General features: G+C 43.5%; 1 protein-coding gene and 1 long non-coding RNA gene across 3 annotated transcripts in view; one reads left to right on the top strand and one right to left on the bottom strand.

The window, feature by feature from the left end:
• LARP6 (La ribonucleoprotein 6, translational regulator) overlaps positions 1 to 27,205 on the bottom strand; it is a 49,940-nt gene that overhangs the window by 11,535 nt on the left and 11,200 nt on the right. Inside the window, exon 1 of one of the 2 annotated variants that reach the window (XM_077263872.1) lies at positions 1,894 to 3,206. The exons of the other annotated variant lie outside the window; for it this stretch is intronic. Coding sequence (XP_077119987.1) covers positions 1,894 to 2,912 — 1,019 coding nt within the window. The 5' untranslated portion in view covers positions 2,913 to 3,206. Of the gene's footprint in view, positions 1 to 1,893; positions 3,207 to 27,205 lie in introns of those variants that run through there. 2 annotated transcript variants of the gene reach the window in all.
• LOC143775578 (uncharacterized) lies at positions 3,083 to 22,497 on the top strand. The gene is made up of 3 exons (XR_013215672.1): positions 3,083 to 3,178; positions 21,845 to 21,962; positions 22,444 to 22,497. It is a non-coding gene; the product is annotated as an uncharacterized LOC143775578 (long non-coding RNA).

Here is a 27,205-nt window from a genome sequence, read left to right as displayed (position 1 = left end):
TAAAGCCCCTGAAAAAAATGAACACGCTGATTCTTTTAACTTCTCCACAGTTTCCAAACTGACGCTGTTAAACGTAATAACAGACTGAACGTGTGCACAGCAATTAAGTATTTACATTGCTGTGCATCGTGTTCATTCTTTGCAGCAGTTTGGCAGCGCTTTCTCAGGCAGAATCCACCTGAAAATGAGTGCACAAACTATTACCAACAACATTAAGCTTATGCAACGAGTATTTAAAGGGTTCTCCATGTGGAAATTTAAGTAGAATCTGCTCCAAAATCTGAACACAATTTTTTATCTTATACATGAATAAACCAACATCTTTTTTTTCTCTAGATATGTTGGGTTTCCAACAGATGAGCCCGTAAAAGATTAGTTATAGTCATTGAAATATTTAATGAAACCCCATACACAAACATTTATGTGTTTAACTAGACATTCATATAGGGAACTCTGCCCCTATAAAAATCAAACTTGTACTGTATATTTAATTTTTTTTTTATTTTTTTTTAAACTGATTAGATAGGGAAATAAGGGGTCCTCAGGGCACCAAGGGCTCAGTGCACAATGCTGCCACTTGAATTACCATGCTCCACACCACCCCTTATATTGATTGACAGTGCTCGGTTTGGAGGGCTGACTGATCTAAATCCCCAACCTGACAGGGCCAGAAAAGATACAGTGTGTGTCCGAGCAGGTACGTTCTCATCCCTCTCCTGTGTGTCAGCTCCTGACCACACAGAGGATCACAGCAGCAGGCAGCCTATGCCAACAGGACAGACATATGAACACTGGTGCACATGACCAGCCCATGCAGTGAGTGTCCCCTGTGTGGAGCGGCCGCTCGCTGCACACAGGATCACACAGCTAAGGGTGGCTGATGCTGCAGGAGAGGGATGAGAACGCGCCTGCACATACACTGAGGGTTGGAGGATTCAGATCAGGCAGCAGTCTAAAGCAAGCGCTGTCAATCACCAGAAGGAGAGGTGCTGAGGATGGTAACTGATGTGGAGAACAGAGTACTGCACCCTTCTTGCCCACACCAAGGATGCACCACAGCCCCCCATTTACATACCTAAAAATGTTATACAAAAAAAGTATGATTTTTTTTATAGTGGCCCAAGTCCCATATATGAATATCTAAATGGTTTGAGTTTTAGATGTGACAGACTCCCTTAATCCTGTTTTCTGGACATGTGGGATATATTCATCAATGCATTACAGTTCCTGAACACTACGCTAAAAAAACCAAAAAAAACATGGCGTTTGGCCAGAATGGCAGACTTATCAAATCCTAGAGCTTTTCCCCTAACATGCAGCATTTAACTACTATTGGATTTAGAAAGGTTTTAAGTTGTTTTTTTTATGGGAAAACCAAGACTATGCTGAAGCTATTTAGACCTGTGCACCTTTCAATACTTTCATAGACTGGCACAGTACTCAAAAGGGGCACCAGTCTTGGCCAGTGTCTCATGGTGTACCCATATTTGAAGGCCCTATAACCTATCCTTACTGACCATGATACAGAGATGGACTGAGATGATCGCTTACTATATACAAGTAATTCTGGCACCGAACACTGGCATCTGCTAAAAGTACAAGAGTCACAAGCTGTTGATTCCCAGGTAGTCTACATGTGATCCGGCAGCCAGGGCCAAGAATTAGTGCAATAAACATTGAGACACTTTTTATAGACTATACAGCCCCCACCTTCCCCATTTCTCAATGTTTCCATTGTACAGAGGAAATCTATAACCACAGCCTGTAATAAGTAGTATTTATCCCGCATATCAAGCAAAGGTAGAGAAAGGCAGCATAATATAAAGTAGCCGATACATGTGACATCTCATTACACTGTGTTGATAATGTTCTAAACCATCAAGTATAACATACCTGGTCTTCTCATGCCTGCTGTAGTCCTCGTCACTGCAGCTGCCTCCTTCTGTGACGCCATTCTCCTGGTCACCATTATCTGGCCCTGTATTGATTATGATACGACCTAAATGATGTCCAAGTCCGTAGCATTCCATGCCAGAGAATGTGCCAAAGCCTAAGTCAACCTGAAGAGGTCCTAGCCCAGGCTGAAGTTCTGACCATCCCACAGAAGTCACTTTTTTACTGGGTCCTAAAGGAAGCCACACGTCAGACTCAATAGCCCCACCAAAATTCATAGAAGAGGTCACTGAATCATCCAAGTATCCAAACAGGCTGTTCAGTTCCTCTGCCCGAGTTTCCCCAATCGCTAAGGAACCACTTTCTGGTTCAAACACAGTTAATAAGTCATCTTCAAAGGCTTGGTCTAAATCAATTCCTGAACACATTGAAGATTCTAGTAGGATTTCGGGGCTAAACTCAAGTTCATCTACAAAATACTGATCTGGTTCTGGCCCTGGCATTTCAGTTTCCAAACTACCACCAAAAGGATCATCCTCTAATTGAGGAGGAGGCTCAAATTCCTCTTTAACTTCTGAAAACTCAACTGTGGAGTCTACTGTAGTCGAGAATCCAAACCCCATTTCAGCCTTAGAGGGATGACTTTCCAGGACATTTGTATTGGACTGCATTATGGCACCTGAATGGTTAAATGGTTTTGGGAAACCTAGGCTCTTCTGTAAAGTCTGCAAAAAAAATGGAGAGCAAAGGTGCCAGTCCACAGATTGCCAGACTGCCCAGAACCAAGTACCTATTCCCCAGAGATTGGCTAGTGAACCAACACTTGAAAAACGACCAGCATGTGGTCCACTGGCAGCCAGGTCCACTTCATCAGGGCCGTACAGCGCTCCCCTTTTCCTTCCGCACAAACAACCAAACCACTTTATCTCACTCCTCTGCCCCGGCCATATTACATCTTGAACAGGGAAAGGCAAATGAGTTAAAAAGCAGCGGACAAATGTATTCATTAACTGATACATCCGGAACGTGGCCCTCACAAATACAAGCCAGCACTGACCACGGCCCTAGTCTGACTACATGAAAGGGCTCTGCCCTCTACCACCTCTGCTTTATATCAGGTAGGATCCTTAACCTTTTCATTTGTTTTTCACATTCATCCAAGTGAAGTGAGTTAATCACAGGTGAATGTCTCAGCCATCCATCAACCACTCCCTGCACAATCAGGGTCCTGCTGCTCACAACCCAAAAGACACGCTTCTCCACACCAGGGGGATAATTCCATAAGGTATGTGGTTCTCGATTTCTTCCAGGCTACAAACATTACTGTGTACATTCCTAATAACTAAGGGAAAGACGTACAAGGTGGAACGGTCAAGCGTTCCTTAGTTAACTGCAGCGATCAAACGTTCAGTCTTTGTTAAGTTGTGATTGTGTGCAACAGTTTTGACCACAGTAAAAAAAAAAAAAAAAAAGCACAATAAAAACTGTTTTCTTTCATTACGTGTGTGTCACTTGTAAGACGGCGTTCACATTTAGCGGCTGTGGTTCAAAACCGACAAAACAAACTAACGTTTTTGCTGGAATTTTTGAAAAAATGGCAAAAAATATACCAAAGCCACAACATGTGAACATAACTAAAAAACTATATCACAAAATGGCAGCGGTAAGCTGTAAAACAGGTTTTAGCTGCATATTTTGTGGGAAATATACTCTAAATGGGGTTTTTCCAAAATCCTGTACAGGTACTAGAGCCAAGAGAGGATTCACAAGTAGCCACTGATTTGCAGGTTGATGTTACTGCATGCATTTTCAGGCTATGTGCACACGCTGCGGATTTGCTGTGGAATCGCAGCAGTTTTCCATGAGTTTACAGTACCATGTAAACCTATGGAAAACAAAATCCGCAGTGCACATGCTGCTGAAAAAAACGCGCGGAAACGCAGTAGTTTATATTCCGCAGCATGTCAATTCTTTGTGCGGATTCTGCAGCGGTTTACACCTGCTCCTCAATAGGAATCCGCAGGTGTAAAATCGCACGTTGAATCCGCACAAAAACCGCCGTAAATCCGCAGTGCGGTTTACCTGCAGATTTACCAAAATCAGGTGGAAAAATCCACACACCATTCCGCAGCGTGTGCACATACTCTTAATATGCTTCTCTAGAATAAAAAAAAATGGATAGGATTCCTAGACCATGCTCACTTGTCTATTTTGCTGCAAACAAGGTGCAGATTAGTAAACCAGCTCCACTATGTTTCATATACCCAAATTCAGAAGTGGCTCTGAATTGCTCCCTTTCCACTCCATGGTATTACTTTAAAAGAAAACAAAAATGAAGAAACTGCACCAGGCCTAAATATTAAGGCCCCAAATTTTCAAACCGTTTTTGCCAGAATTCTGGCAACAAAATTGACTAAAATATTGTTAAACTATTTTCAGCCCTTTGACTTGATGGCGCCCAGTTTGTATTTGTTCCAAGGCTATGTTCACACAGCATTGTATGTAAATACTCAGAATACTCTTTATTTTATTGAATGGAAAATCTTATGACCAGATGTTTTTAGAAAAATTTTTTTCCTCATGAGATTTTGGAAACTTTGAAGTGAAGAAAAATGTAACTTATTTGTGTCGGATTCTTCCTGGAATCCACTCCAAACTTCCATTATGAACAAAAAAACATGTGCACACGTAGGAAATGTGGTGCAGAATTTTCTGCACTAAATCTGCATCGCCTGGCAGAAAACGCAGGTGCAGATTTGATGCAGTTTTTGTGCGTTTTTGTTGCAGTTTTTGTGCAGATTTGATGCAGATTTTACCACTGCAGATTTTTATCATGGAGGGGTGCAGAAACGCTGCAGAACCGCACAAAAGAAGTGACATGGGCTTCTTTGAAATCTGCAGCGTTTCTGCGCGGATTTTTCTGCACCATGTGCACAACTTTTTTCTTTCACATTGATTTACATTGTACTGTAAGGGTATGTTTCCACGGTCCGGAGGGGCGGCGGTATCGCCGCAGCGGCGAAGCCCCGCCCCCTTTCTGGGACGCGATCATGCCGGATGTGTTAACTCTTCACATCCGGGATGATCGCTCGCTCCCATAGGGCCCTGTGATATGCCTTGCGGGGACGCTGCGTCCCCGCAAGGTGTACGGACATGCTGCGATCTGAAAAGACGCGCAGCATGTCCGGAGTCGCAGGGCCGCCGCGTGCGGGTTTCCACACATAGTGGAGACGGGATTTCATAAAATCCCCTCCACTATGCTGGAACATCTGGACGCTGCTTTTTTGACGCTGCAGCTCTGCGCAGCGTCAAAAAAGCAGCGTTTCCTGACCGTGGAAACATACCCTTAGGCTATGTGTCCACGTTCAGGATTGCTTCAAGATTTGGTCAGGATTTTATGCAGGTAAAATCCTGACCAAATCTGCACCTGAGGTCACTGGCAGGTCACCTGCGTTGTCCTTGAGTTTATTCTGCAATGTAAGGACATGCTGCGTTCTTAAAAGACGCGCCGCATGTGAGTTTTCTCGGGTGTGCCGCATGCGTCTTTTACTGCATAGTGGAGACAGGATTTCATGAAATCCCCTCCACTATGCTGTAACATCTGGACGCTGCGTTTTTTATGCATGCTGCTCAACGCTGCGTCAAAAACTCAGCGGACTCAATGTGGACACATACCCTAAATCACAGTGCAGATCTGCAGCGTTTCTGCAGCAGAAAAAAAACGCTGCAGATCTGCACTAAATCTGCATCGTGTGCACAGGCCCTTTAATAATTTCCTCAAACTGCTTCAATAAAAAAAAAAAAGTTTCTAAAAAGGAAAACAAAACCTAAACAAAGAAACAAAAAAGCATTTTCTGAAGTGAATTCTTTTTTAAAACTTGTCAGTTTTTGTCTTTGAAAAATTGTGTGAACCTAGCCTGAGAGGAATCCACCTGAGTGACAGGGAGATTCTTTATTTTCAAAACCTTGTTTGATAAAATTCATTACGCGAACAGCAAAGTGGATTTTCCATTGAACTTGTATTTTGAAGCGTCTTTTTTAGGCTATGTGCACACATTGCAGATTTGTCTGTGTATTTTTCCGCACTGAATCCGCATTTCTTGGCAGAAAACTCAGGCCAAAATGGTTGTGGATTTAATGCGGATTTCTTGAGGATTACTTGCGGATTTGTTGCGGATTGTCTTGCGTTTTTTGATGTGCGGATTTGCCTTACTCAATGTATAGTCAATGGGTGCAGGAACGCTGCGTTTCCGCACAAAGAATTGACATGCTGCGGAAAATAAACCGCTGCGTTTCTGCGCAGAATTTTCCCCAGCATGTGCACAGCGGTTTTTGTTTTCCACAGGTTTACGCATGAAAAATTGCTGCGGATCCACAGGGCCAAATCCGCTGCGGATCCGCAGCCAAATCCACAACGTGTGCACATACCCTTAGGAAGATTTTTAAGCCGATTAAAATCCTCCTAAAAAAAAAAAAGTGCAAATTTAGTCTTATTCTGCAGTGAAGCTACGTATAAAACCTTTTTTTTTTCTTTTATGTTCATGGTACAATGCTGAAATTAAGATCAATTTCACACGAAGGGCACAGTCATACGGCAGAACAATACAGACAACGATCGCATCGCAGTGCACGGACTGGCCAGACGCCCTCCTGACCTAAGCGTGACAGCTGCATAGAAGCTGTAACGCTTGGGCCAGGAGAGCCGCTGGCTAGTCCGAGCATTGCCATGTGATAGTCATCCGTGTTATAACACGGCAGAGTGCTATGTGATAAAACATGGCATACCACTCAGCCGAGTGTTATTCTGGGGCAGCTCAGATCTGACATTATTTTTTCATGAGAGAACAGTCGCAGCATGCAATGGGTGCGAGTGACACATCGGACTGCACTCAGATATCACTCGAGTGCGGTGCAATATACGCAGAGACAGGTAATGGAGGAGATGGAGAAATTACTTTCTTGTCTCCTCCACAGCTGAGCTGCGATCCTGTCATGTGAGAGGATCGGAGCACAGACACTCTGCTCCCGATCGCTGCAGAGCAGGAGCCGAGTGTCATAAGGACTGTTCTCGCATCTGGAGACCTGGCCTTCAGTGCTTATACAATCATGCAATAATAACAGAAGTGTCACATGAGGAAACTAACAGCGCCTGAAGGGTCCGACTGACTTTAATGGGGACTTTTTGGTTTCTGACATGTTAAAAATATTGTGGCATTCTGTGCTATTCTTCTGTCTGAATCTGTGAGTGAGGGTCCTGAGCCTCCAAGATAGAGCTGACCTTACATGTAGGGCCGATGAAGTTCATATGTTTTAGTTCAGTTTTAGGCTGGGTTCTGAGGAACACATGCATAATTCTGTTTTTCAGCCAGAAAACACTGATTTTTATATCTGTATTGTATCCCATATGCTCATATTCATATTGCACCCATGTGTCCCGTATGTCTGCTTTCTACATGTGTCTGGAATAGTTTCCTAATAAAGGTTACATACAGTTTATCTAAGGGTATGTGTCCACGTTCAGGAAACACTGCGTTTTTGACCCAGCGCTGAGCCGCAGCGTCAAAAAAACGCAGCGTCCAGATGTTACAGCATAGTGGAGGGGATTTAATGAATTCCTGTCTCCACTGTGCAGGAAAAAACGCATGCGTTTTTCCCGCGAAAACGCACATGCGGTGCGTTTTTTCAGAACGCAGCATGTTGCTACAATGAGCAAAACACGCAGGAACACGGCAGGTGACCTGCCAGTGACCTCAGGTGCATTTTTGGTCAGGATTTTACTTGCATAAAATCCTGACCAAAGCCTGAAGCAATCCTGAACGTGGACACATACCCTAAGGGTATGTTTCCACGGTAAGTAAACGCTGCTTGTTTGACGCTGCAGCGTCAAACAAGCAGCGTCCAGATGTTCCAGCACAGTGGAGGGGATTTTATGAAATCCCGTGTCCACTATGCGTGGAAACCCGCACGCGGCGGCCCTGCGACTCCGGACATGCTGCGCGTCTTTTCAGATCGCAGCATGTCCGTACACCTTGCGGGGACGCAGCGTCCCCGCAAGACATATCACAGGGCCCTATGGCGAGGGGTGCGATGATCCCGGATGTGTACTGTACACATCCGGCACCATCGCGTCCCAGAAAGGGGGCGGGGCTTAGCGCCGAGCGGCTTCGCCGCTGCAGCGATACCGCCGCCCCTCCGGACCGTGGAGCCATACCCTAACTGGTTGCAATTGATCAGTGAAATAAGGATGGTATACAGGTGGTGACCCATGTGTCATTGTTTTTCTGCCCATTCATAGATTTATTATGGACGAGTTGGATCCAGAATATGGATCAAAGTAGTGCAAGCTGTGATTTATTTATTTTTTTGCACCCACTATGTCCTTTTGTAAAAATGTTCATATGAATTACCACATTAACTTGCATTGGTCCTTGTGCTGTCTGTTTGCTTCCAATTTAGCATATGGATGTGTAATACAATGGTCTCAACGAGCCCTTCGTCTCCCATCGTGTTACATCTGTTTTAACAACTGTTAAAAATATGGCAGCATGACAGACCCCATGATGGAAACTCCGACCCCATTAAAATCGAGCAGCTTTGGGGTCCATCATGTGACCGACCTGGCACAGTCAGTATTTTCATTCTTCTCAGCCAGGCTTTAGGAAACCGTCCTGGATATGGCTACTAGATAAGTTTGGCCTGCAGCAGATTACGGTAACATCTGGGGTAATGACGACAGAATGATGAGAACTTGTCTGAACCTGCGTGTTCGGCCTTCTGTCATGGGAGTGTATGGATGGAACTCTCCTCAGAAGTGCTGAGACTTGTTCTACAGCTGCTCGGCTCTTTTTCTGACAATTTCTTAAACTATACATTTAATGTGTGAGCCATTGGCCTGGAAATTCACGTAACATATGCAGCAAAACAAGGTAAGATGTGTTGTCTGGCAGTGATCACTAACAGTGGCGTAACTAGAGTCCGATGGGCCCTGGTGTCAAATTTGGTCCCCCGATTGTATGTTGATCAGATGTATGGGCTCTTGTAGTGTTCTAATTCCTGTAGGGACATACAGGTTGCCTCTTCCCATTATGTAGTAATGGTCCCCATCCTGGTGTATGTGGCCCCATCCTGGTGTATGTGGAAAATGGCCGCGGGATTCCGCGCGTGCGCAGATGGAGATCGCGGCGGCCATTTTCCTGAAGCCCCGGGCAGCAGAGCGCTCCATCTGCGCACGCGCGGCCACAGGAAAGATGGCCGCGCCCACTGGTAAACAGCTGAATAGCGCAGATCGCGCTCTTTTTCATCTCTTGGGCAGTGGATATTCTCTGTTGGACATGCGCACACCACTACGCCACCAACGGAATGATGAGCCTGATCTGGGGGAGAAACAGCGCTGTCACCACGCCCATAGGACCAGACCAGCGTGAGTGACAGCAGAAAACGGCGACTTTGCAAAGGTATTTCGGCAGCATAGGTGGGTAATAAAGGCTCACAAAAGACACTAATGTAACGCCCAGCTCTGCCCCTATTTAACGCTTTTTTTTAGCTCATCTTCAAAAAACGGGGTGACAGGTTCCCTTTAATAAAGGTATGATGACATTTTTGTATTTTCCAGGAGAGGCTTTAGGCCTGTCGTCTCTAGAAAGGATGGCTTCCTCAATCCATGGACTGTACAGAAGAGGAGACGCTATAGTGAGAAGAGGCCAGTGAACATCTGGCTCTCCGACATGACACTGGAGATAAGGCAGTAACCCCTCCGCACCGCTGGACTGAGCAGTACGGGCTGCTGTCATTTAATTAGAGCACTTTTCTCAGCCCATTATGTCAATATGACTTTGCGTTTCTGCGCCAGACTATTCTGCAGAGATTATGATCAGCGGGCAGAAGAGACACTAATCTGATTATCAGTTCCCTAGCAACAGATTCCTCTTGATGTGCAGGGTTGTCTCCAGTCCCCAGCATCATCCCTCAGGAGATTTCATTTACTAAATCATAGGTGTCTATGTAGCGCAGAAGGCCAGCTGTAAGACTGGGCGAAACAAAGCGGGGGGGATCTGCGCCTCTGTGCGGGGACGTTGGATTGACTTTTCAGCAGTCTGGTCGCGGCGTCTCCTGTGCTCCCCCTTAGGCCGTGTTCCCACATAGCATGAATACTGCAGAGTTTCTAAGAAAAGTGGATGTGACCTCATGAAAACTTGTCCACTGTGCGATTAATAATTTGGCTGAACTGTGTATCTTTGCTCCATTTTTTTTTTGCATAGGCTGTATGGTGAGCCCAAAACATGGGTATTAAAGACACTTGCTTCATTAAAGTGGCCATTTTTTAATTTTGTTTTATCACCATTGCTCTTCTGATTATTTTGTTTTTTGCTTTTTCAAATTCACCCTACAATTACAAAGATATGGGCCTTATTATGTAATGCTACTTTACATCTTTATATAAAATTGGCACTACATTAAGAGGCTCATATTTCTGGTCCCATATGGTGGATTTGAAAACAAACAAACAAACAAACAAACAAAAAAACAATGATTTACTAAGGGGAGCAGCAGAAATAAAATGAGAAAACCTGATCTCATCTGACCTTGTGACAGGTCATCAATGTCTGGGTGAGGTCTGACAACCGGTACCCCTGCCGCACAGATGTTTGCGGTGTCGATTGGCAGGAAATATTCAATTGTGGAGCTGCTCCGTCTTCTGATAGTGGCCGCGGCTGGGTACGTACTGAACATCTGCCTCCTATTCACATCAATGGGAGACAGGTGTGCAGTACCGGCCCTGGCCACTATCAGAAGACGGAGCAGTCCCACAATTGAACATTTCTGGCCGATAACAGCTAATAGGTCGGGGTTCACATTAGCGTTTCTGTGCACAGCGTATGACCCGCATGTGTCATGCGTACATATCTTTAACATGGTGTACACGGGGACATAGTTTTGCATGCGGATGCGTATGCATGCGTCATTTCGCGGTGTGCGGCGGTTTCTGGCGAACGCAATATGTTGCATTTTTTGAGGTGTCAAATATTGTACAATCATGCGCATGAGGATGATTGCAGATGAGTGAGTCAAAAAAACGCATTACTGGCTATGGAAATGCATTGGTATGCAAGGACAAGTGTATGCATGCGTTCGAAATGTCACCGCCTCCACCATGTGCATAAACAACGCAAATCAAAACGCATTTAAACACATGGCCACGCAGTGTTTTGGTTTGTTTGTTTTTTGCGTCATGTGTAAGATGAGGCGTAAGCATGCGTTTTGGCATTCGTTTGCAGATGATACGCTGCGCACAGAAACCCTAATGTGAACCTACCCTTAGCTATGTATGAACATGGCCTTATAGTTTCACATCATCCATATTAGGTGGTTGTTGGCTGAGCATGTATTCTCTATGGGGACAGGGGAGCAAGGTGCTGTCAGACATCTCTGGTGGCAGCTTCTCCAGGGAGAACAAAATAATTGGATGTTGAAATTCAACATGTCTGATCCCAGATAATGCAGAGAACTGGGAACATCATAGACACAGAGGTCAGCCCGCATTATTGTGCAGCACACCTGCTTGCCAATGTACAAATGTTACTCCATCATGCTTCTAATTTCCTGCTCGCATGAATCCAACCATGCACTTACTTTTTTTTCCAGCATAATACATAAAAGCCCAATGGAGATGGCCAATCATGCTGATCCCACAGTTTCCATGAGCTCAACCTGATAACCGATCAAACTGAGCGTTTCCTCGCCCACTCAGAATCCAGTGATGCCGCTCAATATCAGTATTTTTTTTTTAATTGGCTCCAGTCAATCACTGGACTTATTGGCTCGGTTGGTGTACGGAGTTTTGTGACTGGCTGCAGCCCTATAGACTTGCAGATGAGCAACAAAGACTAGAGCAGTGGAGGACAGACACTGCAGGACCGCGGGAGGCTTACTAAAACCCTCTGTTTATTATATTAGCAGTCTCCAAGTATGTATAGTAAGAAAAATGAAAACTAGAAACCCCTTTAACCCCTTAATGACCGCCAATACGTCTTTTAACTGACCTGAGATATAAGAGAATAGCCTCCCCATACAGGTGACAATTCAGCAGCTGTCGGCTGTACACTATAGCTGACAGCTTGCTGTATCAGCCATGATCAGTGTTTTCACCGTCCAAATCTGTTTAACCCCTTAGATGCTGCTTTATCCCAATTGGTGCCCTCAGATCATGATTGCGTGGTCCTGATGTTTGCCATTGCAATTCAGACCAAATTGTGGCCTTAGAGTCTGACGGCTGTAGTAATCTGTTCAGAAGTTAGGCTACGTTCACATTAGCGTTGTGCGACGCAGCGACGGGCGCCGCTACGGCGACGCATGCGTCATGCGCCCCTATATTTAACATGGGGGTGCATGGACATGCGTAGCACTTGCGTTTTGTGGCGCAAGCGTCAGGGCGCAGAGGACGCAGCAAGTTGCATTTTTTGTGCGTCCAGAATCAAGCAAAAAAAGGACGCATGCGTCACAAAACAATGCGTTGGGCATGCGTTGTGCGTTGCGTCGCCGATGCGTCGCCGACGCAACACACAACAACGCAAATGTGAACGTAGCCTTAGCGACATTTAGGTGGTAAAAATACACATTTTCATTTCTGTCATGCCACTTTGCATTAATTCCTGAAAATCACCTGAAGGGTTAATAAACTACCTGATAGCAATTTTCAATATGTCAGGAGGTGCTGTTTCTAAAATGGCATCACTTTTGGGGGTTTCCCAATATATAGGACCCCTAAAGTCACTTCAAACATGGATAGGTCCTTAAAAAATAAATTTTGTAAATTTCCTTGAAAAAATGAAAAATTACTGCTACATTTTTAAACCTCCTAAAATGCTAACAAAATAAAAGAACATTTTATAAATGGTGCTGATGTAAAGCAGACATGTGGGAAATGTTATTTATTAATGGTTTGCTGTGGTATGACTATCTGGATTAAAGGGATAATCATTCAAATTTTGAAAATTGCAAATTTAACATTTTTCTAAAAATTTTTTATATTTTTTATAAATAAACACAAAATATATTGACCTAAATTTACCATTATCATGAAGTATAATGTGTCACGAAAAAACAATCTGAAAATCACTGGGATTTGTTGAAGCGTTGCAGAGTTATTACCACATAAAGTGACACTGGTCAGATTTCAAAAATTTGGCTCCATCACTAAGGGGTTAATCTTCTCACTGGTCAGAGCTATATTTGATAGCGTTCCAAATTCCCCATATAAATAATGAAAATATCGTCTACCTTCAGCCACCACTAGAGGGAGTTCTGGAGAACACTGCACACACATACACACCAAGTTGATGCCCTCTAGTGGTGGGTGTGGGCAGATAGAATTTTACTATTTGCCTCTATCACTATGCAGAGGAATTGGAGCTCAGAGTAGTGTTAGGGAACAAATATCCACCCCATGGTAACGATGACAGAATCTAGATAAAAATTGTGATTTACTTTGAAGGGTATCAGTCATCTGTTTTTTTCCTATGTAATCTGATGTATAATATAATGGCTGAGACCCTGATTCCAGCGATGTGACACTTGTTTGCATGGTTTAATTTTCATACCATCAGCCTTTTCTCTGCTGCAGATCTGGCAGTGCTCAGAATGCGGTGCCCTGTGAAACCCCTGCCCCCACCACCGATTGGCAGTTTTCTGTTAATATACAATATACACAGAAAGCTGTCAATCACTGTTGGGGAGGAATTATTCAGAGCTCAGCATTCAGCGAGCTGCTAGATTGGCAGCAGAAAAAAGTGAGTTTTATCAAAATTACAGCAAGCAGCCCAGTAAGTGATACATCACTGGAATCAGGGTCTCTGCCTCTACATTATGCTACTCTCAAATGGGGTAGAAAAAAAACCTGGTGACAGATTTCCTTTAACACTATTGATAGCAAAGCATATCTGGCACAATGTGCAGCCCTGACCTGTAATTAGGATGAGGGGCAGTTGGCTATCCATCATCAGTGGGAGTAGTAGTGCTGGTTACTATTGGTAGTGGTACTCCATATCCAAGAACATGAGTCAGATATTTTGCACTTGTTTTCCTTGAATTAGAAACATTCCTCTTTCGGTAGTCATTATTCTACGTCAGGCTCATGTTGGAGGAGTACGTGACTCACTAATTTAATGTTCTTGTGTTGTGGTCTTTGTCAGTACTGGCTACGTGATGGCTGATCTCCAGCGTTATAAATCTGGCACTGGAAGAGAGCAATGTAAAATTACTAAACTCTGCAAATGTCGAGATGAAAATATAGCATGGGCCAAAATGCACAAACACATATGTAGGATGCCTGCGTTTGGCGCCAGTGCAGACATTGCTTCCATCCCCACTAGTCACATCCCGAGACCTTGAGGGGTGTATACAGCACTAACAGATCAGGACCGCAATCTATAAACTCTATATATTAGGCTCTTGACAACAGTTTGTATTTATCTATGTTAATATAATCCACATCTGATGTCAGATGCAACTCGATGTCCAACATGGGTTTCCTCAAGTCTGTGCTCCCTCCCGGTGGTTTGAGGACCTCATGTTACTCCCCAACTTCTGCCATTCAAGTTCCCTGCTATAATTGTTATACAAGTATGTTTTTACAAGGTAATTGGATGTACACGATCGGATTTTCCAATAAGGGGGTTGTCCAGGCTTAGGACACAATCTGCGGTCACATTATGTGACCGGTGTGAGCATGTGGTAACCAGGCCTGTGTAGTCGGTATAAAATGGTCCTAGTCCTAAAATATCTAATACACTGGGTCAGTAGTACAATGCAGGATGTGCTGTAAATGTTTCCTGAACTTGGGAAAGTTCTGAAATGTCCTATAAATGTCTGTTCTGTTCCTGATCGAAGGATCCCGGCTTTTAGTGGAAATGAATCTGTGCTGCACTTTATGTACATGGTCAGTGGGGGGCAGTGCTGAGGGGTTGGAGTCGTAGGTTTGGCTTACCACCTCCACAGCCCTGGCGGTAACATGACCACATGTATGTAATTTGCGTATTTGTGGTCGTATACATGCAGTCATGGGACCGCCCAATTGCCATGGGAATACTGGGGCATCATGACAGCAGTAGTCTGAGTGACTAAAGACTATTTGCCCAGGCATGGACAACCCCTTTTTAGCTACCCCATCTAAGAGAAGCATAATGTGGAGCCAGAGACCCTGATTCCAGCATTGTAACACTTACTGGGCTGCTTGCTGCAGTTTGATAATATCACTGTTTTACCTGCTGTAGATCTAGCAGTTCTGTGACTGTTGAGCTCTGTATATCCCTGCCCACACCACTGATTGGCAGCTTTCTGGGTACATTGTGCATAGGCAGAAAGCTGCCCAATCAGTGGCGGGTTATACAGAGCTCAAGACTCTGGACGAATACATGGCAGCAGGTTTACTAGTTCTCTAGTGATCTCCTGCTGATTAAAACAGTGATTTTTGTCAAGAACACAGCAAGCAGCCGAGTAAGTGACCCATCACTGCAATCAGGGTCTCTGCTCCTATACTATGCTGCTCTCAAAATATGTGGCAAAAACCTGGCGACAGATTCCCTTTACGAACAAGGGGCCTGTACGACATATAGGTAAAAAAGGCTATTTGTAATCCAGAGGGGAATCTAAGTCGATGTAGTGAGTTGCTCTATGATGTAAATGCTGATAGGGGACACTTTGTGGCAGGGTGTGGGGATGGTGTCCTGGCTGATCTTGGCTCCAGAAACAGAACTCTGGTACTGGTTGTACTTACTTGCACTGATGGTGACATTTAGGCTGTGTGCCCATGTTGCGTTTTTTATGCGTTTCTGCTGCAGTAAAAACGCTAAAAAACGCTTAAAAAATGCATTCCCATGCAATCCTTCGGGATTCCGCAGTTGTTATGCCCATGCTGCGTATTTTCCCACTGTGGAATCGCATAGCGGCAAAATCCGCAGCATGTTCATTATTTCTGCAGAATCGCGGCGATTCTGCAGCCATAGGATTGCAATGAAACGCTCACTTTACGCATGTGGCTATGCCCTGGGTACAATATTCCTGTAAAAAAAAAAAATAAAATAATTAAAATTAAAAAACAGGGATATACTTACCTTCTGATGGCCCCCGGAGTCCTCCCGCCTCTCAGCGGTGCACGCGGCGGCTTCCAGGGATGCATTGCGCGAAGGACCTGAGATGACGTTGCGGTCACGCGAACGTGATGTCACAAAGGTCCTCCGCGCAAAGCATCCCTGGGAACGGAAAGTACCGGGAGCGCCGATGAGGAGATAGGGGGGCCGCCGGAAGGTGAGAATAACCATATTTTTTATTTTTTTAATTATTTTTAACATTCTGTCTTTTACTATTGATGCTGCATAGGCAGCTGCAATAGTAAAAAGTTGGTCACACTTGTGAAGCACTATGCCTGACAAGAGTGACCAACCTGTCAATCACTTTTCCAAGCGATGCTTCAAATCGCTTGGAAAACGCAAGCATTCTGCAAGGTAAAAACACTTGTGTTTTGCGGGAAAAGGAATGCGAATTCCACATGCATTTTACCTGCAGCAGGAAGTTGTGGAAATGCTGTGGACATTTCCGCAGCATTTCTGCAATGTGGGCACATAGCCTTAGGTGGAACATATTGACTTCTGCTAATCTTCTATCTCTGTGGGTAAAGTGTTCCATATTTCACTGTATTAATATCACACGTCTGCAATACACTGTAGATGACAAATGATGGCTTGTCTGCACTTTATGGAACATCTGCTGCTTCTGGAGATTACTCATTTTGTTAATTCTAATTATTAAAAATCCTTGGCACGGCGTCATTTTCATGTACACGTATCACGACGATTCAGCGGAAACAGGGTGCCGATCCCATCATATCTGGCCACTGGAGCATTCATCTCCGCTTCTGTTTTTCAGTGATGAATTGGCGCCTCTTTGTACATCTTTTTTTTTTTTTATACATCTCTCTATAGTTTAATAAATCTGTTTTCAGAATGAATATCGCCTGCTTTCTATAAAAATGGAAACACTATATGCATATTGTCCATTTTCCACTGAATTTACTCACTATGCTGTTCTTCCTTTATGAGGAATGCATACAACATATTCTTCTACCATTCTAAATTATACAAGTATTTCAAAATATAGAACAAAGGCCACAATTTTTATGACTATTTTACCTAAAGTTATTGTCATTTTTCTATTCTGCCGTCTTTACCTTAAAGAAGCACTCCTCCTCCCATCAGTTTTTTTTCCTCTTAATATATTAGCCCTCATGTTATATATCACTGTGTACTTACAATTGCTCATTTTGCCCTTCTACCCTGCTAATTCTTCTTTGTCCTGCTCTATGTAGAACAGGAAGTCTCTTGTCCTTCCATTTATCATTCCCCTCTTCACCCCCTGACCCAACGGCTCCTCTCCTCCCCCCTACCAGTGACTTGTAAGGTTTTAACTATAACCTATTAAATTTAATCACTTCATGATTTCCATACCCTTTAGCGGTTAAAAAACAAGTACCAAAAGCCTGAACATATGCACAGCAATGTCATTTTTACACTACTGTGCATTATACTCCTTTTCTGCAGCGTTTGCCCTTAGGCTAACACCACACAAACCAGCCCAGTATCAGTTTTTCATGCATTTTTTGGGGCCAAAGTGGATCCGGTATATTTACCATTATTTGTCAATCTGCCAGGCTTTGGCGCAATAATGGCATGTGTGATTACAGCCCTATTGGTACAGAGCTTTTTTAAGGGTGAATTACCATCTTAGTAAGCGATGGCATATCGATTATCCCGTCAGTTGCTGATCGCTCAGGGTCTGGCTACTTTTCCCCTGCAGAATGGCAGTCCCAGAATGATTACAGCCATGCTCCAGTGATGCCCCTGTGCGCAGGAATTCCCTTAAAGGGAATGTCCCTTTAAAAAAAAAAATGCATGAAAGCTGGAGTAGGCAGCAATAACCCATAACAGTCAGACTAGCCTCCGTTTTTCACTTAGGTGTGACTGGTTACTATGCGCACTCCTTCTTATGTATCGGGCAGGGTATACTTGTTCCTCAGGTACAGGAATAGGACTGATGGTACAGAATAAGCTGGTAACGTGAGTAGTCCCCGCAGCACGTTCTCATACATCCAGTGCCCGCAGCATATACTTATAAAGAGTCAATGGCGTCATCAAGCCTTCTCTCAGCTCGTCCTCATTGGGTGTGGATATTTGGTAATGCTAAATCAGTTTCCTCCAGAAGAACGCTTTAACCCTTCCAAGCTTAGGACAAGCTATTACAGATGACTAATAAGTGAAATTCTAGACTACCCTCATAAATCCCCAGTCATCCAACGTGCGCACCGCGAGTCCCTCCAAGAGACCAATTACGGCTCCTCTGCAGATCTACTGTACCTTCAGGGCACTGATTGCTGGAATAGATCTCATCCTCACGGGGAGGATTAATAAATGTGAATATCACTTCCTGTCTGCACAGACCTCTATAATTGGAGTATTATTCTATGGAGACTTTCTTTAGTTATGATAGAATGGTATGTTCCCTAAAATGTAAATATTGGGATTAGGAATAAATTCGACTGACTATCAAAGTCAGCAAAGAATTCACAAGGTGAATATCGGGAATATTCTACTATGATTCCATACATTGAGAATGAAGTTTCCTCTGACGCGTAAAGTTTAGCAAAAAATGGGCCAAATTCTGTAGTATATAATTTTAGACTTATTTATAACATGTGTAAAACACTGGGGGTCCTACTCCCACACCTCCCTATACCTACCAGGTTGTTTCATTATTTATTGTTTTCTACCCACTTGGATTTATGCTATTATTTTCTCTAATATTATATTTCCAATGTATCCGATCTGTTCTGCATAGGTATCTATTCATGCTCTGGGGTATACAGATCGGCACTGTACCTTTCCAATTCACAGGTAGGGAGGTATATACACATACTGTATACATGTCTTCACCTTGCATTTTTTTGTGTTTTTGTGCTCTTTTTTTTTTTTTTTTAACACGGCTTTTTATTGTGTTTTTGATACGGTTTTGTTTTTTTATACTTATTGGATTTTTGCTTTGAAAAAAATGTATTGACACTCGGGTGCGGATAACATGCATTTTTGTTACACTTCCGCTGTGGAAACGGACTAAAAGTGCATGTGCCTTTTTGGCTATGGATTTTCCGCATCTAATGTAAGTCTATGGGGAAAATATGCACAGAAAACTCAGTGTACCCACAAGATAAAATGACATGATGTGGATTTAAAACAAGCACCGCAGGTTAGTTTTACGCAGTGTTAAAAATGAGCGCAAAGGGCATGAGATCTCTATAAATCCCATCTACTTTACTGGAACTGTAAGGCTATGTGCCCACGTTGCGGATTCGTGTGCTAATTTTTCTGCGCAGATTTTGAAAAATCCGCATGTAAAACGCACTGCATTTTACCTGCGGATTTCCAGCGTTTTTTGTGCGGATTCCACCTGCGGATTCCTATCGAGGAGCAGGTGTAAAACACTGCGGAATCCGCACAAAGAATTGACATGCTGCGGAAAATAAACAGCAGCGTTTCCGCGCGGTATTGTCCGCAACATGTGCACTGCTGATTTGGTTTCACATAGGTTTACATGGTTCTGTAAACTCAGGGAAAACTGCTGCGAATCTGCTGCGTTCAATCCGCTGCGGATCCGCAGGCAAATCCGGGACGTGTGCACAGACCCTAAGAAGATGCGGTTTTTTTGTAGCAGGAAAAAGAGAGTCTAAAACGCACCAAAAACTCATCATGGGAACGAAGCCCAACGGTAGCTCATCCCTTCCCGTAAACTGGACTAGGGGCACAACTTGTGGCTTTACATCATTCTGTGCAGCGGACACACTATTACTGACGTTCTTGTTACAACAGTCACATATTTCTCGTGCAGAGAACGGAGTGCTGCCATGGTTCAGTGGTCAGAGTATAGCCTCATAGGATGTATGACACGTCCCTTACACTGAGCAATGCGAGATGCATGAGAACTGCGCATTCCACGTCCTGTATTAAGGGTGTTTTTTTTTTTTACTCCATTTTTCGTGATCTGAGATTGGGTGAGGGCTTATTTTTTATGCGCTAAGCTCACATTTTTATCAATACCATTTTGGTGCAGATACGATCCTTTGATCACATTTTATTGCAATGTTGCGGTGACCAAAAAAAGCATAACTCTGATGTTTTGAATTGTTTCTCATTGCACTGTTTAGCGAATCAGGTTAATCCTTTTTTTATATATTGATTGGGTGATTCTGAATGCAGCGATGCCAAATATGTGTATATTTGATTTTTTATATTTCATTTTTAAATGGGGCGAAAAAGGAGTGATTTGAACTCTTATATCTTATTATTCTTATTTTAATATTTTTAAACATTTTTGTTTTTTTTAACTTATTGCATGTTTCAGTAGTCTCAATGGGAAACTAGAAGCTGCAGTTGTCCGATCGCCTCTGCTACACACAGGCGATGAGCAGATCGCCTGTAGGTAGCAGAAATGCTCACTTGCTATGAGCGCTGACTACCGGGTGGCGCTCATAGCAATCTGGCTAGGACAACCATAGAGGTCTGCTGGAGATCTCATGCCAACCAATTGATGACCTACGATCATGTGAAGGGGTCATCGATGGGAGGGATTTCCGACGTGCTTACTGGAAGCACGAGTTAAATGCCGCTGTAAGAGATTGACAGCGGCATTTAACAGGTTAACAAACAGCAGCACCAGAGCCCACATCAAAGGCAGGGATTCCGACGTGGGCGCACTATTATGCCCAATATCAGAAAGAGGTTAAAGAGCTAGTTGGACCCAATATCCACTGCCAATCCTATTGCTAGTTTGTAGAAGACCTTTTTCTTCAAGCAGTAGCACAGGCAAAAGTCTGCATCTTTCAAGAAAACCATGATTTTTCTGCAGGACAATGCTCCATCGCAAGCAGCGACGTCTCTACTGCTTGCCAGCTGTTTCTTGGCATTTCAACATCTGTGTCTTGTAGATTGGTTTCAGCCTCCCTTACCTTGGTCATGTGTCTGGGCACTCCAGGGAGGTTGGAGTTATGGAGTATGAAAGCACTGGAGGATAATGGGTTCCTGGTGGCATCATGTTTTGATCCGGCTCAAATCTTTGGCAGTTATGTGTCTTTTTTTTTTTTCTCCACATGTTTTTTAAGACCCTGCTGACTATTTGCAACAAAACTTTTATAGCTCAGTGATCACACCCCAATATCTTAACAATTTCAAGTGCCGCATCCCTCTGTAAGACTTGTACTAATTTTTGACTTTTAAGTCAGTTAAATCTTTTTTGCCCCATTTTGCCTGTGAAAAGCAAACTGCCTAAGGCTATGTGCCCATGTTGCGGATTCATGTGTGGATTTTTCCGCACTGTTTTTGAAAAATCAGCAGGTAAAATGCACTGCGTTTTACCTGCAGATTTCCTGCGTTTTTTGTGTAGATTCCACCTGCGGTTTTACACCTGCGGATTCCTATTGAGGAGCAGGTGTAAAATGCTGTGGAATCCGCACAAAGAATTGACATGCTGCGCTTCCGCACGGTATTTTCCACACCATGTGCACTGCGGATCTGGTTTTCCATAGGTTTACATGGTACTGTACAACGGATGGAAAACTGCTGCGAATCCGCACCGTCAAATCCGCTGCGGATCCACAGGCAAATCCGCACTGTGTTCACATAGCCTAATAATTCTACACATCTTGATAAAGGGCGTTGTAGCCTTAGGCCTCACCCCCCTCAATACACAAATACACATCACCTGATCTACTTCATCCAATAAGCATTGAAGCATATACAGGTTGGAATTGGAAAATCTGTACAAAAACGATGATATGGCCAAAATACTCACTTGCCTAATAATTGTGCACACAGTGTTTGTTAAAAGCACAACTGGCGTCTTTTCTTTATTTTAGTGCTGGGAGTGGTATCACTAATATTTACTCCCTGCCCCTAGTAATATACTTCACGTCACCACTCTGGTCCCATTCCACGATATTGTGACCCCAGCTCTTGACTGACCGGAAATCAGAGGTAACCATCACAAAAGATCGATATGACTCTGAGAACCTTGTTCTGCCTCTTAGGCTATGTCTCCAGGTTCAGGATTCCCTGCGCTTTGGATGCAGCGGATACCCCGCTCCACCCAAAGTGCTGCCACCTGTTGTACGCGTGGTGATTCCGGATGTGTTGATTGAACACATGCGGAATCACTGCATCGTATAGACTGGGTTATTTATCTTGCGGAGACTGAGCGTCTCTGTAAGATAAATGGACATGCTGCGGTCTGGAAAGACGTGCCGCATGTCTGGTTACGCAGGGAGGCCAGAGGCGTCCCGGCACGCATAGTGGAGTTGGGATTTCATAAAATCCCCTCCACTATGCTGTAACATCTGGATGCTGCGGATTGGACGCTGCGTCCAATCTGCAGCAAATCCTGAAGGTTTCCTGACCGTGGAAACATAGCCTTAGTCTCAGACTTGCATTGATAAGAGCTCTCTGGTTCGACCGGCAGGTCACAACCATTGGATGACGAGAGCGGCTCCAAGAATAGAAGAAAGCAGCGTCTGTGTCCACGAGGTACCGGGCACATACAATAGTGAATAGAATAAAACCGCTGGTCTGGTGCTATAAACTGATGGGATCAGAAGATTTACTTATTACAGTTAGAGTTCTGCAGAACCTTGAAAAATGAAGGAAGTTTTTAAAACCTTGTGATTCAGGGGATAACTACTGTAAGTTTTCATTTAGGAACAAGAAGGTATGAGGAGCAAAGGAAAAACATAGGGGAGAGCTTAGAAGTAAATTAAGAAAAAAAATAAATCTGTGGAGCGGCTTTCTGTGCAGGCAATCTAAATAAATTAGAAGAAATGATTCCCCTGGGACCTGCGGACGGAAGTCTTGTTACTAGGAGATGCAGCTTTTATGTAGCCAGATGCAGATAACGTCTCAGTGGTGGTTTCCCAAGATTTACTGAGAGAAATTATATTTACCATTGGCATTCCTTTCTAATTTAAGATTTTTAATTATCAATCCTGTCCCCCGGATCCTAATGTCACAGGGAGGACATAAGACTTCCATGTACATAAGTATTGCGATATTAAAGATAAAAAAAACTTATATGCCCCCAAAATATATACTTCTAAAGTTATTCCCTACCCATTGGTTAGGCTGTAACTTTTCAGATTGCAAGAAGTCCCCAAGTTCAGGGCTTTAGAGTGTTGAAACCCTGTCCTAAATGGAGAGGTGGCGCACAAGAGCGGCCTCTACTCCATACATTGCACTTCGCAATCCCAAGTAAGGAAAATGGACTTTCATAGCCAGAAAAGTGCAAGCGCAAAAAACTTGTGTATGTACCCAAATAACAGTGGCTGGAAAACACCAGATAGCATAAGTACATGAGGTACCCAACTATATGGCCATCAGATCCCTTAAAGAGGGAGGCGTCTATATGTCACAAATATAACCTGGCAGGATACCCATTACGTTTAGGATGAATATTCATCTAAAGGGCCGGACGACCTCATGTCAACAGCTAAACCAGCCCCTGTCTCTATTCCAGAAGCGGCAGTCAGCCAGGCCTCTTTACACAGCTTTGGTTCTGTGTCGAGAACAGGACCATAAATTAAGCTGCAATGACAGGCTCTACTAGCGGAGAATAGTGATGAGCGATTATACCCGTTGCTCGGGTTGTCCTGAGCACGCTAGGGTGATGTCCGAGTGTTTGTTAGTGTTCGGAGATTAAGTTTTCATCGCCTCAGCCGAATGATTTACAGCTACTAGCCAGCTTGATTACATGTGAGGATTCCCTAGCAACCAGGCAACCCCCACATGTACTCAGCCTGGCTAATAGCTGTAAATCATTCAGCTGCCGCGATGAAAACTAAATCTCCGAACACTAACAAATACTCGGAGATCACCCGAGCGAGCTCAGGAAAACCCGAGCAACGAGTACACTCGCTCATCACTAGCGGAGAATAATATATCTATCTTTCTATTTAAAGTTTATGTATTCTTTTTATCTTTTATTAAACTTTTACTAAAAGCCGCTATTAGCATTAGCATCTCGATGGTCCACGTTTATTCATCCGTTTACAGCAGATTTTAGTGTAAGTGGAAACACAAAACTGTGGCCAGCAATGACCTTTTAAGGGGTGAAAATGGTGACTTTACTTGTGCCCTTCCAAATGTGACCAATAACAGGAAAAGTGGGTAGTGTCTCCAAAGGAATAGTTTATGTCAGATTTATTGTGTAGCGGAGAAGGAAATGGCCTACGGTCACTGCCCAAGTGTAAGCAGATCTCGTCACTCAAATTCCTTTATTCGGTGAAAAAAGTCTAGGCTAATAAAGGCCATTGTATCCTAAACGTAAATGTTTTCGTTTTTTACAGGTAGAAGGAATTAGTGGGTTTTAAGGGGTATTTCAATAAAAGGCATATGTCATCATGAAACTCTATGGAAGTACAAAGAGACAATACTTCTAACCACAAGACTCTCCGGAGAGCCCCTGAAGCAGCGGAGCATCTGTATATATCCAACAGAGGTAGTTTCCATCATTCTTTTCAAACTCTTAGGACGGTTTGACACATTTTTGGGGAAAATGTAAGTGTCTTAAAGGAGTTTTCCACCATCTACAAAGCTTGCAGGCATACAAAATAACAAAGCTAGACCCTTTCCCACTCCAGCGCTGGCTCTACATCGCTGCTCCAAGTCAAGATGTGAAGTCAACAGAGTCCATTACCGCTGCAGCCAATCACTGAGCTCAGCAGTGATGAGCACTATCAACATGACGTCACGTCACCATTGCAGGGGCAGAGACCCAAAGCTGGAATGTTGGAAAGTGAATACCATTTGGCTTTGTTAGTTTACATGCCGGCAAACATTTGGGTCACTACTTTGTTAACAGTGGAAAACCACTTTTTAAGGCTTTTTTTTTCAAATGTGGATTGCCTTTTCCACTTTAGGGCCGCAGCAGTGGATACAGAACTTTCTACTCCCAATGTTTGGGTCCAACACCAGCAGCCCCATAGATCAGCTGAAATCTGCTCTGGCATCACCTGGGTATAAGCGATGTTTGGGGTGGCACACAGCAGCCCTGTGCATTAATGGCCGCCGCCAAGTGTCTGTTTAGTGTAAGCAATGTATGGAGCTGCTGTGCACTAGCACATACATCTTGATTCTGGCCGCTGATGGAGAAGCTTTTTGGTTATTGGTGGGCCTGTTAGGTGTCACACCCTTACATGTTTTTGATTATTGATTAAGAAATGTATATCTTTGTACCGTGTTAGCCACTAGATGGCAAAATATTACAATTTGAGAGTCCTCAGTGGTTGATACCATTTAATGGCTAACTGAAAAGACGGTAACAAATAGCAGCTTTCAAGACTACTCAGGCCTCTTCATCAGGCATAAACTAACACAAAATCAGAAGATGCACGAGAGGTCATTGGAATAATGCAATAATGCTCCTCAGACCATTTGGGGCATCACAATCATTCACCAGCCCTCAATCACAGGACAATAACACTTTCACGCTCCATCTATGAACTGTTCAAAGATTTACGGCCACAACTGTTTTCTCCCTGTCCCACATTGATAGTTATGCTTCACGTCACTCGTCTTATTTATTTCATTATTCCGGTGTTCTCTTGTGCATAAACATGTGGCTCCAGATTTTGCATTATTCTATGTCTGGTGAAGGGACCTGAGTAGTCTTGAAAACTTGCAATTTACCATCTTTTCAGTTAGCTATTAAAAGGTATCAACCACTGAGGACTCTCAATTCTAAATATTTTGGTTATTGATTCTCAGGTCCTAGATAACCGGTTAGAATTATGGTATCACACAAATGACAGGTACGGTAAGTATTTGTCTATAGTTCCTTTTTGCTACAAAAAGGCTGATTTTGGCAACATTTTGGTATAAAATATGTTTGAAATTTTGCTAATTTATATGCCAGTCCTGTTTACTGACTGTTTGAGAGGTGGGGTATGGCCAAGCACAGACAGCAACCTCATCAAAATTTACGCTGTGTAAATCGCGTAAATTAGGACAGTAATCTACTCCAGCTCATGACTGGAGAAGATTCCTTGAAGTAAAAAATGACAGCTGAAACATGTGCCAAAATTAACCTAGAGGCTTGTGTTTTTTAATGCATGTGACACCTCTTTCTCCAGTCAACTCTGAATCATGACTGGCATACAAAACCCCAATCTCATTCTTACTCCACCAGGGAAGATGTGTGCACCCATAACCCAGTGTCTTTTCCACAAGCTGCAGCTACTGTGGAAAGTGATCAGATAGAAATCAGAGCAATTCAGCATTTCGGACTGTTCAGTAAATTAGAAAAAGCTGGCAATTAAGATAATCCTGTCTGCGTGCAGCCATACACCACCATTGATTTGTTTAAAAGCCAGATCTCGAATAAGGTAAGGATCAATAATTTCCTCTAACTGGCGGCTTGACAAAAGGCAGCCTGTGATAAATACTGGCGATTGCTGTATGTAGTGTATCCCTAGAAGATGCTAGTTATACATGCAAATGACATGGATCAAGCGAATGAAGCCGCTTCTTGGCCTGCTCCTCTTTAAGCTATAGTTTACTGGCCATGTAACCCTACCACCTCAGAGTTTGAAAAGGAGAACTAAGAATTAAAGGGATTTTCCATTATACAAAAATAAATATTTTAGCTGAGATTCCAAGTTTAAAGGGGTTTTCCAAGATTAGGAAAATAATGGTTAAAGGGAGAAAATACCATAAAACATGAAAAGAACCATTACTCATCTGACAAGTCCTCCCCAGTTCCAGCACCTCAATTCAGTTCCTCCACATCAATCTTTATCTTGCTGCACCAATGACATGCCAGTGACCGCTGCAGCCAGTGATTGACCTCTGGGGTGCACAGTACAAAACATTGAGGAGCTGCACTACTGAGCACCAGTTCAATGTAGATACTCCTACTACATAGACTGTGTGAAGGTGCCTTTGTAGCAAAACATGACAGATTCTTTTCGATACCCTTCCATTTTCTGGAAGCCATGAAGGACAATTGATGGGTAATTCTCTGTCCGTTCACATCATCATCATCATCATCATCATCATATCCTTCTGTTTGGGGACCTAATCTTGACATTAACTGGAAGCCACAAGGAGTGCCTCTAACATATATTTGCAGGCAACACAAGACCCCTGTTGAGCCCCTCGCCTTGGCTTTTCCCCTCTCTGTGTCAGGGGAAGGCAGCCTAGCAAGTGATATATAATAATCCATCTTCTTTATG

This window comes from Ranitomeya variabilis, chromosome 5 (genome assembly GCF_051348905.1).
Source record: "Ranitomeya variabilis isolate aRanVar5 chromosome 5, aRanVar5.hap1, whole genome shotgun sequence".
NCBI classification, from domain to species: Eukaryota; Metazoa; Chordata; class Amphibia; order Anura; family Dendrobatidae; genus Ranitomeya; species Ranitomeya variabilis.
This window is presented reverse-complemented; position numbering and strand designations above follow the sequence as displayed.